We start from the raw sequence: 16,386 nt of genomic DNA on the forward strand, positions 1-16,386 counted from the left end.
TCTACTCTACTATTCTACTCTACTCTATTACTCTGCTGTACTCTACTATTCTATTCTACTACTCTATTCTACTCTACTCTATTACTCTATTCTACTCTACTCTATTACACTACTCTATTACACTATTCTACTCTACTCTATTACACTACTCTATTACACTATTCTACTCTACTCTATTACACTACTCTGACACTACTCTATTCTATTACTCTACTCTACTATTCTATTCTACTACTCTACTCTACTACTCTACTGTTCTATTCTACTACTCTATTCTACTGTGCTCTATTACTCTACTGTACTCTACTACTCTACTATTCTATTCTACTACTCTACTCTACTCTATTACTCTACTCTATTCTACTCTACTACTATACTCTTATATTCTACTACTCTACTATTCTATTCTACTATACTCTACTCTACTCTACTACTATATTCTATTCTACTATTCTACTCTATTCTACTCTATTACTCTACTCTATTCTACTCTACTACTATACTCTACTACTATACTCTATTCTACAACTCTATTCTACTCTACTCTATTACTCTACTGTACTCTACTACTCTACTATTCTATTCTACTACTATACTCTACTACTATACTCTATTCTATTCTACTACTCTATTACACTACTCTATTCTACTCTACTCTATTACTCTACTCTATTACTATACTCTACTACTATACTCTATTCTTCTACTCTACTACTATACTCTGTTCTTCTACTCTACTAATCTACTCCACTACCCTACTCTACTCTTCATGTGAAAATACTTGAATCCAAAAGGAAAATTCTCACTGAACAAAAGGAGAAATTCTGTATTTGAATGTCCGTCTCTTCTACACAATGGAATAATATCAAATGGACCAGCCTTTTCTGTTTCTATTTAACTTTCTTTACTGTCTCTCCATTTTGCTCCTTTTGTTGAAATAACTGGTGTTGCTTTGCAAAATGTTCTGGGGAGAAAGACTTCTGTTATTCTGTGCGTGTGTGTGTGTCACGGTTTCCGTTAGCTGGCAATTGCCAAGCTTTTGACTGATTTTAAAAGAAAAGCCCATAAGTTAATAAAGCTGTTCCAGGCCAAAATGAACAGGATAAAAAAAAAAATCCCATTGCAAAATAATGCTTTTTATTCATTGACGTTAATACCAGTCGATGGAAATACATTTGACCATCATGCGTATCGGTCTATAGGTTAATTTGCATAATTTAGTGGAATTAAATTGGACTGTGTATTCTCATTAGTCATCATGCATCTTATTTATCTAACACAACTATCACATGTGCACAGAATACAGAGCCTATTTTCAGGGGGATTTCTCCTGCAGCTCCTCAGCTGGTTGCTGCTGGAGTAAAACATGTGCTTTTATAAAACACATTCATTGCGTAACAATTCTAACAATTCACGTGTTAAAAATAGTTTTGGTGCTCGATTATAAGAGCTATTGTTATTTCTCAACTGGTAATTGAAGCGCGACACCCATTCACCATTCAAGTGCAGGCAACAGGCTATCAGTGCATCACCCACCACTTTACAATGTGAGCTGGAGGCAGTATGCATTTTGAAAACATACTTCATTGTTTGAAACCTGAATGTTTAATGTCCTATTATGAGGCATGTCTTACCTTGCTTCAAAGTAGCCTGTAGGCAAAATCCAAACATGGAAACGTGGAGGAAATTAAGTTTGGGGAAGCTTACAATTTATTCTACAGTTCTGCGTGCCAGTTATGATTTTTATGTAAGTATTTTCGTGGAACAGTTTAATTTAAAACCTTGGTTTTTTTTCAAAATCATTTTCACGTGGTTAATCATAAAAATGTGAATTAAAATGATCTAAAAGTCAGCTAATGCGAGATCACCAGCCTCTGTCAAATGGACACATTGATACGCCGCGATCCATTGGCAGCTAAATTATTGAGCACATGGAACTCAAAGCCTATAGGCCAATGCAGCAGTAGGCTTAACTTCCATTGCTCCTTCACACGAGGATTCGTGACTATTGAGGAGGAGATTGTTGTTAACATTTTTCAAAAAGCTTACTGTGAGGAACTATAGTTTTAATATTTCATTCGCAATGGATGTTAAACACTTTCCTACCTTTCCGTGCAGCAGGCCAGGTACTTCTATGCGTGCTCATCAGCGCACTCCTGTAACGGCTGTCTTCTGTAAAAATGGACCAAGGCGCAGCAGGTATGTGAATACTCATCTTTAATTAAAATAAAGGAGTAGAGCATCCACTTAACAATTCAAACAATATATCAGACAGGAACAGTTTTGCAGGCACACAACACGCAGTGCAAAAACAACTACCCACGAAAACCAAACAAACACACACCTACTTATGGGACTCCCAATCAGAGGCAACTAGAAACACCTGCCTCCAATTGAGAGTCCAGCACCCAAAACTACACATAGAAAAACAAACCTAGAACCTATACCAAACTAATACACCCCACTACACCACACACAAAACCCCATAATACAAAACAAATATACCTCTGCCACGTCCTGACCAAATATAATATAAATAATACCTAAATATTGGTCAGGACGTGACAACTCCTTCAACATGATCAGGACAGAGAAACCAGACATATGCTCAGGAGCGCGCTCCCTCAACATGATCAGGACAGAGAAACCAGACATATGCTCAGGAGCGCGCTCCCTCAACATGATCAGGACAGAGAAACCAGACACATGCTCAGGAGCGCGCTCCCTCAACATGATCAGGACAGAGAAACCAGACACATGCTCAGAAGCGCGCTCCCTCAACATGATCAGGACAGAGAAACCAGACATATGCTCAGGAGCGCGCTCCCTCAACATGATCAGGACAGAGAAACCAGACATATGCTCAGGAGCCGCTCCCTCAACATGATCAGGACAGAGAAACCAGACACATGCTCAGGAGCGCGCTCCCTCAACATGATCAGGATAGAGAAACCAGACACATGCTCAGGAGCGCGCTCCCTCAACATGATCAGGACAGAGAAACCAGACACATGTTCATTGCGCACATGGAGCACTCCAAATAAACGACAATGTAAATATTGACAAATCTCATAAATGATGGTTATGAAATTAACCAAAACTTGTTTCTCACAAGTATAGCAGGTTGTGAACTCTGCAAAAACGTTTCCACTCTGAGAATGAGAACGGTAAATGACTGTAATTAATACAATCATTAACAGAAATTATTGTAAACAAATTATGAGGATTATCGGTACATTTACTACTGGTGTCATATGTAATGGAGAATTGAACAATTCACACAATGAAACAATCAATGCTCAAGAATTGTCAGGAGACAGCTGAGCGATTCTGGAGAGAGACTCACCTATATCTTCACACCTTTTCTCAACATTTTAAATTCTGGAGAGAGACTCACCTATATCTTCGCCCCTTTTCTCAACATTTTAAATTATACTCGACACTATCTTCTCACATATTTTATATGCTTTCGACTGACAACTGCAACTCAATAATCAGCTAGGCCTATTTTCAAGTGCGCTGCCCAATTGCGGGCTTCCCAAATAGGCAGAGTCTAGGTCTATGAGCTTGTGATTTGAAATAATCCACAGCAATTGTTTTTAAAGAAGCTAATTTTTCCGTCGCCACATTTTCCTAACAGAAACCTTGGGGGGATACCTCTGCCTTAATATAACAATAACAGCAGGCTAGGAGCCAAAGGAGAATAATAGAACTCTCACTCTATCTATTCTAAATCAAATAACATTCATTTATAAAGCCGTTTTTACATCAGCAGATGTCACAAAGTGCTGTACAGAAACCCAGCCTAAAACCCCAAACAGCAATCAATGCAGGTGTAGAAGCACAGTGGCCAGGAAAAACTCCCTAGAAAGGAAGAAACCTAGGAAGAAGCCTAGAGAGGAACCAGGCTCCAAGGGTTGGCCAGTCTCTTCTGGCTGTCCCGGGTGGAGATTATAAAAGAGAGAGGGTCCAAAACAGCAGGTCCGGGAAAATGTAGCACGTGTGGTGAACCGGTCATGGTTCTATAAAGTCTTACACATCTATCAGTGTATTTATAACCCATTCCTAGTCTTCCCTTTGCCCCTATCCACTAGTCCGCAGTGCACCTGTGTAAATCTGAAAGCATTGAATCGGTGAATGTAGTATGGTGAAAATTCCACCAAGCCTTTCAAGGGACAAGATGGAGCTACTAGCATCAATGTACACATCATTTATCCCCCCCCCCCCCACACACACACACACAGATACACACACACACACACACACACACACACACACACACACACACACACACACACACACACACAACCTCTCTCATACCCATCATCTATCATAATCCTGCATAGCACCACTATCTCCCATAGAGCCCCACAGTGGAGGTGTCATAATACCCATAAAACCTAGCGGTCAAATAGGGAAATGGTTCCAATTCTTTTTCCACCATTCATTTCTCCCATAGGGGAAAATGTAGGCTTACCCTGCCGTGATGTTTTGATAACCATGTAAATCTCTCTGACAGACAAGGTGACTTGTATCAATATATTTGGCTCCATTTACTTTGATTCGAAAATGCTAATTAGCATGAAAGTAGGCGTGTAAGACTATAAATCCCTGCATGCTCTTGCACGTCATCTCTAGCTGACGCCTTTGCTAACAGGTATTGTCAATTTAAAACTCGCACAAGACCATTCACAGAGTTGTCAATTTAAAGAAATGTTGGCAATTTATTAATTACCAATTTAGTTAACATTAGATAGTTAATCCTAATTCTTACTTTTACACTGATTCAGTAGTCTTGTCCAGATCATCATGGCATTGGTAGTTATTTATGATAGCTGCTAATGTGGCTAACTAGCGTTTCATTTTTGGAGGTTAAATTACAGGCAAATATATTGATAAGTCACCTTGTCCTAGAGAGATTTACACGGTTATCAAAACATCACGCCAGGGTAAGCCTACACGAAACACAGCGCTTATTTGAAGTGTTTCTAAAATCCACTATGGGAAAAATTATTGGAACCATTTCCTTGTTTGACCGCTAGGTTTTATGGGTATTCTGAATCATACTGTAGTACTCTATAAACTCTTTCTACTCGTTCGGGCCACCATGTGGCCATACACTGTAACAGCACTCTGTTTTGGTCAGACAGAAAGCTATGGTAGCTATGCCCTGTACACAGGCTGATGGGGTTATTTCATGGATGTTTCAATGACTGATTGGTCAGTGTTGCTTGCGTTATGTTTGTTGTCTAAAGATTGTGTATTCTCTGTTATGCAAAGGTTCTTGTCTGTATTCCTAGTATGATATGTCTTTATCGCATTGTGTTATGACTATTTATACGTGTTCGATTATCAAATTAGATATTTGATATGGTATATTATGAATGTAGGTTGTTTATTATGTATGGATGTAAATTCAACTAATAGAGGTATCTATGTATAAATGGGGTATGGTTTGGAGACTTGAATCAAACAGCGGTGTCACAATCAAATCCATCTTTCTAGAATGTCATAGAAATGATTGGTTTGCCACATCCTCTATATAGTAGATTGTGATTAATGAATCTATTTTCCACATTTCTAACATGTAACAGTATGAGGTGAACCGTCTGCCTTTGTCCAAAGCTCATCTGTGGTGTTAGTGAGCGACTGAAATTCATTGGATCGTAAGCGTCTTTGTATGTTTATATGTCTGCTGAGTGCAGATACACACACACACACACACACACAACAAATATCTATAGGCCTGTATATCTTCTGTCACAACTCTCTCCTTTTGGGGATTTTGGTAAAGGTCCGAGTTCAGGTTTTTTGTTTGTTTGTATTATGACTAGAAGCCTTCGGTTGGGCTTACTGACATGGATTGCAAAGGTGTTATCATGCATGTCATATAGCCACTGTAAAGAGTATTTGGTCATGTTTTTATGGAAGTCATGCGTTGTCTGATGTTCTTATCATTACTAGTGGCTGGCCAAAATACAATGTAGCTGGAACACTCAGGCAGGTGGTTATGGGGAGAGAATTCACTGTTTGTTACTCATTGGATGAGAGGTCAAATTATCACGTTGTCATTTATTATTATTATTATTATTATCCATGTTATTGAAAATATTTATCAATCAAAATATATTCTATTGATACTTTTGTATCCAGGGGAGAAAATGACATTTTAACTCTTTATATTTAGATATTGCTTTCGGTTTTGTAACAGGCAAAATGAAAAAGTAGACCCACAGAATTAACACACTGAAGACTTTAGAAGTAAATGAAACACACAGCACTTTGTACACCTCAGAGCCCTCAAAATAAGGTTTATACTGTAAGTGCACTGAGTTTTATAAATAGGCTAGTCACCCACACAGATTATATTTCTACAAGTCACTCATCTCATAAACTCTTTGCATTGAACTTTTTTGTTTTAAATATCTTAGTGAGAGAAAAAGTGTGACCAAATAACTTGATTAGTCAATGAAGAGTTTTGAGTCTCTCTCTCTCTCTCTCTCTCTCTCATTGGTTAACCACACCAGCCTTGTGACTGTTGCTGACCAGAATGTTCACTGCTTGTATAAACCATTATTATCAGCACCACGTTAGGTGCTCTCACCATACTGCTCCTGAACTTGTGATACTCTCACAAATGAAATGTCAACTACTGTACTGTGCGGTATTCTGTGTAACATACAAACCTACATTGTTTGTATCCGTGAGCAGTTTTCGAGCTTGTTTTTCTACAGAGATTGAAAAATAAGTTTTGTTGACATTTTGCCAGCCTATCTGTAGCGAATGAGGGCAAAGCTCTGTACTGTCATTCTGCTTGTAATAAATACATTATTTAACACACCGGTTTGTCAGACTCCATCCTGTCTTCCTGTATGTCACAGTAGCTGCATTCTTATTGGAGGATATATATGACCTGACTAAGTTGAGCGGGCCCAGTGTTCTGGCCCATTGTGCTGGCCCAGTGCACCACAGTAATGTGTTGTAATGACACAGGATGGCCACATGGTTGTGATGGAGGACAGCTAATCTCAGAGCTCACATAGAAAACAACAACAGATAATGAATGATAACAGCAAGTGATAACCATAATGCTCTTAATGAGGATGAGGTAAACCTTTTTTATGTTCTTCTCTTACATTTTCTCTACCCCTCCCCCCTCACTCTCTCCATCTATTGCAGTCAGGTCCTTTCTCAGAGCTGCAGGGAGACTTTAAATCAAACTGACCTCTCCTTGTTGTGACTGCAGCCAAGCCTCAGTCCCATCAGCTGTGTGTGTGACGTGAATGAGTCTGCAAAAATCTGACTTGGCTGCAATCCCCTTCCTCTCCCCTCCTCTCTAGGTCTGCATGTGTGTGCATGTTGGGGGTGCATGCAGTGCATCTGTGAGCCAGCCCCCTCTTTTCCTCCTCTCTAGCTTCAGCATCCTCCACTCTGCATCTCTCTGTCACTGCAGCTGGGGACGTCTGCATCCATCGCAGCTTCAGCATCCTCCACTCTGCATCTCTCTGTCACTGCAGCTGGGGACATCTGCATCCATCGCAGCTTCAGCATCCTCTCCATCCGCCCCGCAGCCAGCATCCTATCTCTTCTCTAAGACATTACTCTCTCTTCTGCATCACCCCTCTCTCCACTCACTTCCTCCACACCATCTGTAGTGTGAGCCAGCAAGGCAAGCCCCCCCCTTGCCTCTTCTCCCCTGGGATAAGCAGCTACGCCAGTCCCTCTCTCCCTCCTCCACAGCGTCGGCTGTCTGAAGCACCAGGGAGACAGGCAAGCAGGCTCAATCTCTCTCCAGCCACGGCGTCCCTTTCCTGGTTAGCAGGGCTCCCGTTCCCCCTCCTGAGGATGATCCTGTGGATGAAGACGGAGGAGATGGCTCTAGGAACGATGCTGGAGAGACTCCGACTGGTCACCCAAAACATAGGTGTGTATCAACAGCATCGCTAACTATAGGAATCTGAGTAACATACACTAGGGACTGTTGTTAAGAAATGTTTTTCTGAAACATGTACAGCAAGAGCATGACCAGCCAAAACGTAAGTAACAAGAACATGCTTATTATAAACATGTCTGAGCAGATGGTGTAACCTTACCCAACAACAGTATGACTATTAAAACATTGCTATATGTGGCGTAGTTGTACACTAATTGGTTTGCATGTCTTCCTTGTCATTGACAGACCCATCACTGGTATGGGAGAATACTTAGCTATGTTCTGTGGAGCTGAAATGTAAGGTGTTTGTGTGTATGCAGTGTGACATTGACCTAAGTCTTGGGATCCTCTGCAGGGGGATGTAACGCCTCTGGAATTGGCTTGGTTTTTCCTGCCTGTTGTCGTGGGGTGACGTCTTTACATTGATGTGTTTTAGACTGGCAGTACCCCTGCAGCTCTTGAATGCTTTGGTTGATCAGTTTTAGATCAAATGATAGATAAGATGGATACATAGAGGATTTTCTCCACGTAACTACCATACCTGTTGTATTACATGGTTATTACTGTATTACAATAACCATGTCATATAGGACTCAAACATGGGCGTAAACAGATGATTGTGTTCTGTTACCTCATTGCCCTATTTCTTGCACCCCTGTCCTGAAGGTACCAGTGTTTATTTAACAACAGTAAATGTATAGGTCTGTAATAGGAGACCAGGTGACCCAGCACATGTTCCTTCACGTCTATATCTCTCAGCATCTTTCCTCACATCTCCTCTGACACTGACATTCCTACCGTAGCCATGTTTTTACTATATGTCATGTATGTGTAAAATGGTTTTGGTCATAATGTATATCCATCATACGGTCTTTTGGTGCAGGTTTACACACGGATTGCAAACGTGAATTGTTGCTGTGAGTGTTCTGAGCCTGGTTGTCAGGGAGTTTTGTGAGTTAAAAAGATGGTGGGCTATATCAGTTGTGCATTTTATGTGTATTATGGACACCGTGTACTTACGTAGATATAATATCAGATATTATCTAATACCCTTATTAGATATGATCCTCCCTAGCCACAGGATGTACTTATTAGACGGCCAATAATCCTCTCAATCCATCTCATCCTATTAATGTGACTGGCCTTCTATTGAGTTACACATCTATGGCTTGATCCCGCACACGCACGCAAACAAAGGCGTCCTCACACACACACACACACACACACACACGCAGGCTCAATATCAGCTTTAGGCCCAGGGGGACTGCTCTCCAGTGTTGATATTGGCCATATGGATTTTGGTCGGACAGACTTAGAGAGGTGATATATCCTCCTACTGTAACTGTCAATACAGAAACAACAGTTACCAAGGCAACACCAGTGTCAATGTTTTGGCTGTCTGCTTGTTAGAATCAAACAAGCTTTTGAGATATTATTCAGAGAGGCTGTAGTTTGTGTGTAGTAGGACGGGCATGAGTAATGGAGTACTACTCTAGTACTCGAACTGATATCAAAGCTCCATCTTTAAACACAATCAAATAGGCCTGTAGGCTACAACTATTTGGTGGAATATTGTTTGTGGCTGGCTACGTTCATTTGTTTTCACTCTGGTGTTCCATTTTTAGGCCTAGACTACATGTGCATTTGCGAGGCCCCCCAAAAAAAAAATAATGTGTGGCAGTATTTCAACACCATGCAGTGTTCAATGTGGAATTGTTCATGCATTTGGAAAATTCCAAAGAACCGGCAGAATAAACGAAATCAAACGTCTGTAAATCGAAAACAACACGTTTTGGTTTGTAACCCTGAAAGAATTGTCTTTCAACTCGCCAAATTGAGCCCCATTTCAAATGATCACTCTGTAAATAACTGTTCTAAGCATGAGATGCGCATCACTTCTCACTGGCAAATTTTTTAATTTGGAAAGATATTCTGTCGTGTTATCGTACATGTTATTTTTACTATAAAATAGGTGTGTTGACTGTGTGCTTGGGAAATAAGAGTGTATTTTCTGCTAAATGAACAAAACAAAGCTATGACATTGCACAGCTATGGCTTTTACTAGAAAGCTCCACTGCTGAGGTTACTGCCTTTTTGAAGATTGTGTTCCACGATATAATATGACCAGTTGATATTACGATTTCAATAAATGTAATCTTAAATGGTACTGTGTGTGTGTGTGTGTGTTTGGGTATTGTGTGTGTGTGTGTGTGTGTGTGTGTGTGTGTGTGTGTGTGTGTGTGTGTGTGTGTGTGTGTGTGTGTGTGTGTGTATGCTTTTAGTGTGTGTGTGTGTGTATGCTTTTAGTGTGTGTGTGTGTGTGTGTGTTTAGGTATTGTGTGTGTGTGTGTGTGTGTGTTTAGGTATTTTGTGTGTGTTTAGGTATTGTGTGTGTGTGTGTGTGTGTGTGTGTGTGTGTGTGTGTGTGTGTGTGTGTGTGTGTGTGTGTGTGTGTGTGTGTGTGTGTGTGTGTGTGTGTGTGTGTGTGTGTGTGTTTAGGTATTGTTTGTATGCTCTGTGTGTGTGTGTGTGTTTTGTATGCTGTGTGTGTGTGTGTGTGTGTGTGTGTGTGTTTTTGTGTGTGTGTGTGTGTGTGTGTGTGTTTTTGGTTGTGTGTGTGTGCGTTTTGTGTGTGTGTGTGTTTTGTATGCTCTTGGGGTGTGTGTGTGTGCGTTTAGGTATTGTGTGAGTGTGTTTGTGTCTGTGTGTGCATTTTGTGTGTGTGTTTTGTATGCTCTTGGGGTGTGTTTTGTGTGTGTGTGCGCTCTGTGTGTGTTTTTGTATGCTCTCTGTGTGTGTGTTTGTATGCTCTGTGTGTTTGTTTAGGTATTGTGTGTGTGTTTTAGGTATTGTGTGTTATTTTATGGTTTGTGGGTGTGTTTTGTTTGTGTGTGCGTGTTTTGTATGCGGTGTGCGTGTTTTGTATGCAGTGCGTGTGTTTTTGTATGCAGTGTGTGTGTGTGTGTGTGTGTGTGTGTGTGTGTGTGTGTGTGTGTGTGTGTGTGTGTGTGTGTGTGTGCGCGCGCGCGCGTGTTTTGTATGCAGTGTGTGCGTGTTTTGTATGCCGTGTGTGTGTGTGTGTTTGTGTGTGTGTGTGTGTGTGTGTGTGTTTTGTATGCAGTGTGTGTGTGTTTTGTATGCAGTGTGTGTGTGTTTTGTATGCAGTGTGTGTGTGTGTGTTTTGTATGCAGTGTGTGTGTGTGTGTGTTTTGTGTGCAGTGTGTGTGTGTGTGTGTTTTGCAGTGTGTGCATGTTTTGTATGCAGTGTGTGTATGTTTTGCATGCAGTGTGTGTGTTTGTTTTGTATTCAGTGTGTGCGTGTTTTGTATGCGGTGTGTATGTTTTGTATGCAGTGTGTGTGTGTGTGTGTGTGCACGTGTGTTTTGTATGCCGTGTGTGTGCGCTGTGTGTGTTTTGTTTGTGTGTGTGTTTTGTATGCCTTCTGTGTGTTTTGTGTGTGTGTTTTGTGTGTGTGTGTGTGTGTTTTTTGTATGCAGTGTGTGTGTGTGTTTTATATGCAGTGTGTGTTTTTTGCATGCAGTGTGTGTGTGTTTTGTATGCGGTGTGTTCATGTTTTGTGTGCCGTGTGAGTGTACTCTGTGTGTGTTTTGTGTGTGTGTGTTTTGTATGCAGTGTGTGTGTGTGTGTGTGTGTGTGTGTGTTTTTGTATGCAGTGTGTGTGTGTGTGTGTGTGTTTTATTTGTTTGTGTTTTGTATGCAGCGTGTGCTTGTTTTGTATGCATGTGTGCGTGTTCTGTATGCAGTGTGTGTGCATGTTTTGTATGCAGTGTGTGTGTGTGTGTTGTATGCTGTGTGTGTGTTGTATGCTGTGTGTGCGTGTTTTGTATGCTGTGTGTGCGTGTTTTGTATGCTGTGTGTGCGTGTTTTGTATGCTGTGTGTGTGTGTTTTGTATGCTGTGTGTGCGTGTTTTTGTATGCAGTGTGTGCGTGTTTTGTATGCTGTGTGTGTGTGTGTGTGTGTTTTTTTGTATGCAGTGTGTGCGTGTTTTTGTATGCAGTGTGTGTGTGTGTGCGTGTTTTGTATGCAGTGTGTGCGTGTTTTGTATGCAGTGTGTGTGTGCGTGTTTTGTATGCAGTGTGTGTGTGTGCGTGTTTTGTATGCAGTGTGTGTGTGTGTTTTGTATGCAGTGTGTGTGTGTTTTGTATGCAGTGTGTGTGTGTGTGTGTGTGTGTTTTGTATTCAGTTTGTGTTGTATTCAGTGTGTGCGTGTTTTGTATGCTGTGTGTGTGTGTGTGTGTGTGTGTGTGTGTGTGTGTGTGTGTGTGTTTTTGTATGCAGTGTGTGTTTTTGTATGCAGTGTGTGTGTGTGTGTGTTTTTTGTATGCAGTGTGTGTGTGTGTTTTTGTATGCAGTGTGTGTGTGTGTGTTTTTGTATGCAGTGTGTGTGTGTGTGTTTTGTATGCAGTGTTGTGTGTGTGTGTGTTTTGTATGCAGTGTGTGTGTGTGTTTTGCAGTGTGTGCGTGTTTTGTATGCAGTGTGTGTATGTTTTGCATGCAGTGTGTGTGTTTGTTTTGTATTCAGTGTGTGCGTGTTTTGTATGCGGTGTGTATGTTTTGTATGCAGTGTGTGTGTGTGTGTGTGTGTGTGCACGTGTGTTTTGTATGCCGTGTGTGTGCGCTGTGTGTGTTTTGTTTGTGTGTGTGTTTTGTATGCCTTCTGTGTGTTTTGTGTGTGTGTTTTGTGTGTGTGTGTGTGTGTGTGTTTTTTGTATGCAGTGTGTGTGTGTGTTTTATATGCAGTGTGTGTTTTTTGCATGCAGTGTGTGTGTGTTTTGTTCATGCGGTGTGTGTGTGTGTGTGTGTGTGTGTGTGTGTGTGTGTGTGTGTGTGTGTGTGTGTGTTTTTGTATGCTGTGTGTGTGTGTGTGTGTGTGTGTGTGTTTTATTTGTTTGTGTTTTGTATGCAGCGTGTGCTTGTTTTGTATGCATGTGTGCGTGTTCTGTATGCAGTGTGTGTGCATGTTTTGTATGCAGTGTGTGTGTGTGTGTTGTATGCTGTGTGTGTGTTGTATGCTGTGTGTGCATGTTTTGTATGCTGTGTGTGTTTTGTATGCTGTGTGTGTTTTGTATGCTGTGTGTGCGTGTTTTGTATGCTGTGTGTGTGTGTGTTTTTGTATGCAGTGTGTGCGTGTTTTGTATGCTGTGTGTGTGTGTGTGTGTGTGTGTGTGTGTGTGTGTGTGTGTGTGTGTGTGTGTGTGTGTGTGTGTTTTTGTATGCAGTGTGTGCGTGTTTTTGTATGCAGTGTGTGTGCGTGTTTTGTATGCAGTGTGTGCGTGTTTTGTATGCAGTGTGTGTGTGCGTGTTTTGTATGCAGTGTGTGTGTGTGCGTGTTTTGTATGCAGTGTGTGTGTGTGTTTTGTATGCAGTGTGTGTGTTTTGTATGCAGTGTGTGTGTTTTGTATGCAGTGTGTGTGTTTTGTATGCAGTGTGTGTGTGTGTGTGTGTGTGTGTGTGTGTGTGTTTTGTATTCAGTGTGTGCATGTGTTTGTGTTGTGCACGTGTGTTTTGTATGCCGTGTGTGTGTGTGTGTGTGCTGTGTGTGTTTTGTTTGTGTGTGTGTTTTGTATGCCTTCTGTGTGTGTGTGTGTTTTGTATGCAGTGTGTGTGTGTGTGTTTTATATGCAGTGTGTGTGTGTTTTGCATGCAGTATGTGTGTGTTTTGTATGCGGAGTGTTCATGTTTTGTGTGCTCTGTGTGTGTTTTGTGTGTGTGTGTGTGTGTGTGTTTTGTATGCAGTGTGTGTGTGTGTTGTATGCGTGCGTGTGTTTTATTTTTTTGTGTGTGTTTTGTATGCAGCGTGTGCGTGTTTTGTATGCATGTGTGCGTGTTTAGTATGCAGTGTGTGTGTTTTGTATGCAGTGTGTGTGTGTGTGTGTGTGTGTGTTTTGTATGCAGTGTGTGTGTGTGTTTTTGTATGCAGTGTGTGTGTGTGGCTGTGTTTTTGTATGCTCTGTGTGTGTTGTATGCTCTGTGTGTGTTGTATGCAGTGTGTGTGTGTTGTATGCAGTGTGTGTGTTTTGTATGCAGTGTGTGTGTTTTGTATGCAGTGTGTGTGTGTGTTTTGTATGCAGTGTGTGTGTGTGTGTGTGTGTGTGTGTGTGTGTGTGTGTGTGTGTGTGTGTGTGTGTGTGTGTGTGTGTGTGTGTGTGTGTGTGTGTGTGTGTTGTATGCAGTGTGTGTGTGCGTGTGTGTGTTTTGTATGCTGTATGTGTGTTGTATGCAGTGTGTGTGTGTGTGTTTTGTATGCTGTGTGTGTTTTGTATGCTGTGTGTGTTTTGTATGCAGTGTGTGTGTGTGTGTGTGTGTGTGTGTGTTTTGTATGCTGTGTGTGTGCGTGTGTTGTATTGTGTGATGTGATGGTAGATACTGAGGAATCAGTCATGGACAGGTGGCAGATTCACCCCTATTAGCCCCCAGGTTCCTCCATACCTTATTTTTTGGGCCACGACTGACTCACACAGAGGAATACTTGCCTGTGTGTTTCTGTAGACCAGGGGTGGGCAATTCTAAACCTCGATGCCTGATTGGTGTCTAACACACCTGACTCCAATAATCACCTAATCATGATCTTCAGTTTAGAATGACATTTGATTAATCAGCTGTGTTTGCTAGGGATGGAGAAGTAGTGTGACACCAATCAGGCCCTGGAGGACTGGAGTTGCCCACCCCTGACCTAGACAATTCACCTGTCTCTCTGGTCTTTGATGAGATGTCTTGTTTTTGTCTCTCTTTTTGTGGTCTGTTGTTATGGAGAATGTGACTTCAGAGAGAAATCGGGCCAACATTCACAGATAGTAGGGAGGGAAGGAGGGAGGGAAGGAGGTGGGAGAGAGACCTACAGCAGCGCCTAGATCTTCTGCACAGATTCTGTCAAACCTGGGCCCTGACAGTAAATCTCAGTAAGACAAAAATAATGGTCTTCCAAAAAAGGTTCAGTTGCCATGACTACAAATTATATCTAGACACCATTGCCCTAGAGCACTCAAGAACTATACATACCTCGGCCTAAACATCAGAGCCACAGACCGACCTGGCTCTCAAGAGAATACAGGCTATGTGCACACTGCCCACAAAATGAGGTGTAAACTGAGCTGGACTTCCTAACCTCCTGCCAAATGTATGACCATATTAGAGACACATATTTCCCTCAGATTACACTGATCCACAAAGAATTTGAAAACAAACTACATTTTTATAAACGCTCATATCTACTGGGTGAAACACCACAGTCTGCCATCACAGCAGCGATATTTGTGACCTATTTGCACATAATGTGACATTTGAAATGTATTTTATTATTTTGGAACTTTTAACTTTTTTATTGTTTATTTCACTTTTGTTTATCATCTACTTCACTTGCTTTGGCAATGTAAATATATGTTTCCCATGCCAATAAAGCCCCTTGAGTTCTAATGTTGTAACATGATCTGAAACCAGTCAAGCATGTAAACCCCATGAGCAGAACTGTTAACTAGAATTACTAAGCTTTTCACTGTCATGCACAAAGTCAACCATTATTCAGATGGACACCGTAATAAACCAGATTAGTGACACTAATATAAAAAACAGATGAAACAGTGCCAGCATGTCCATGGCCCACTATGCGTAGACTAAACTGCACAGATCTCCTAACCCTCTATGCCCATTGCTGCTAGAGGCTGGCAGCCTGCTTATCGATCTGGCTGTACAGGCGGGCACCTCCTACCCAGAGCTTTGAGGGCAGTTGTGCTTCCTGTTTGATGGCACCAGGTAACTCCTCCTAAACCTGGGTAGAAATCCTGGCTCAGTTATAGCAGGCTTTACTACCGGTCTCTCTATATGGCTGTCCAAAGCTTCACACACACGCACCTACGTGCATGCCCACTGGCCCACCTACACACGCGTATGCGTGCACGTGCGCTCGAACAATCGCGCACAACGATGCCACCGCTCTGTCTCACGATCTACACAGTAACATATTCCAATAGAAAATGCCAAGTCAGTGTTTCTGTGATCTAGATGTGTCAGTGTGGATGTGGATTGACTAGAAGTAGGTCAAATCAGCCAGTTAGGAAATCGAGGTGAGGACAGAAGTGATTGCTACCCAACATCTCTGCCCCCTCTCTGCTGATTACAACACTTTATATTCCTGATGAGCTGAGAGTCTATCTGCAGCGAGATGCAGTTTAGATCAGAAATCACATAAAGAGCAATCTGAGCTCAATCAGCAAGGTCAGTGCTGTCTGCAGCTTGAGTTGAATTGTACAGTGCAGAACACAGTCTCTCTCTCTCTCTCTCTCTCTCTCTCTCTCTCCCTCCAACAGGGAGTGTGTCTGACAATCTTCCTGGTTTGCTGGTTGTATGATTTGAGCCAGCTTGAAAAGCCCGCAAGGTCAGCTTTACATTGACTCCTGTATCTGTGGTTTATGACCAGTAGGGTTGCCAGGAGACT

General features: G+C 41.7%; 1 protein-coding gene across 1 annotated transcript in view; it reads left to right on the top strand.

Annotated features, from left to right (window-relative positions):
• The first annotated feature begins 6,917 nt into the window (after nt 1–6,917).
• The window catches only part of LOC106582019 (guanine nucleotide exchange factor DBS), a 64,068-nt gene continuing 54,599 nt past the window's right edge, over nt 6,918–16,386 (top strand). The window contains exon 1 of the mRNA XM_014164675.2: nt 6,918–7,924. Within this exon, the coding sequence (XP_014020150.1) occupies nt 7,846–7,924 (79 nt within the window). The 5' untranslated portion in view covers nt 6,918–7,845. The remainder of the gene's footprint in view (nt 7,925–16,386) is intronic.

The sequence above is a fragment of the Salmo salar genome, chromosome ssa21 (genome assembly GCF_905237065.1).
Source record: "Salmo salar chromosome ssa21, Ssal_v3.1, whole genome shotgun sequence".
NCBI classification, from domain to species: domain Eukaryota; kingdom Metazoa; phylum Chordata; class Actinopteri; order Salmoniformes; family Salmonidae; genus Salmo; species Salmo salar.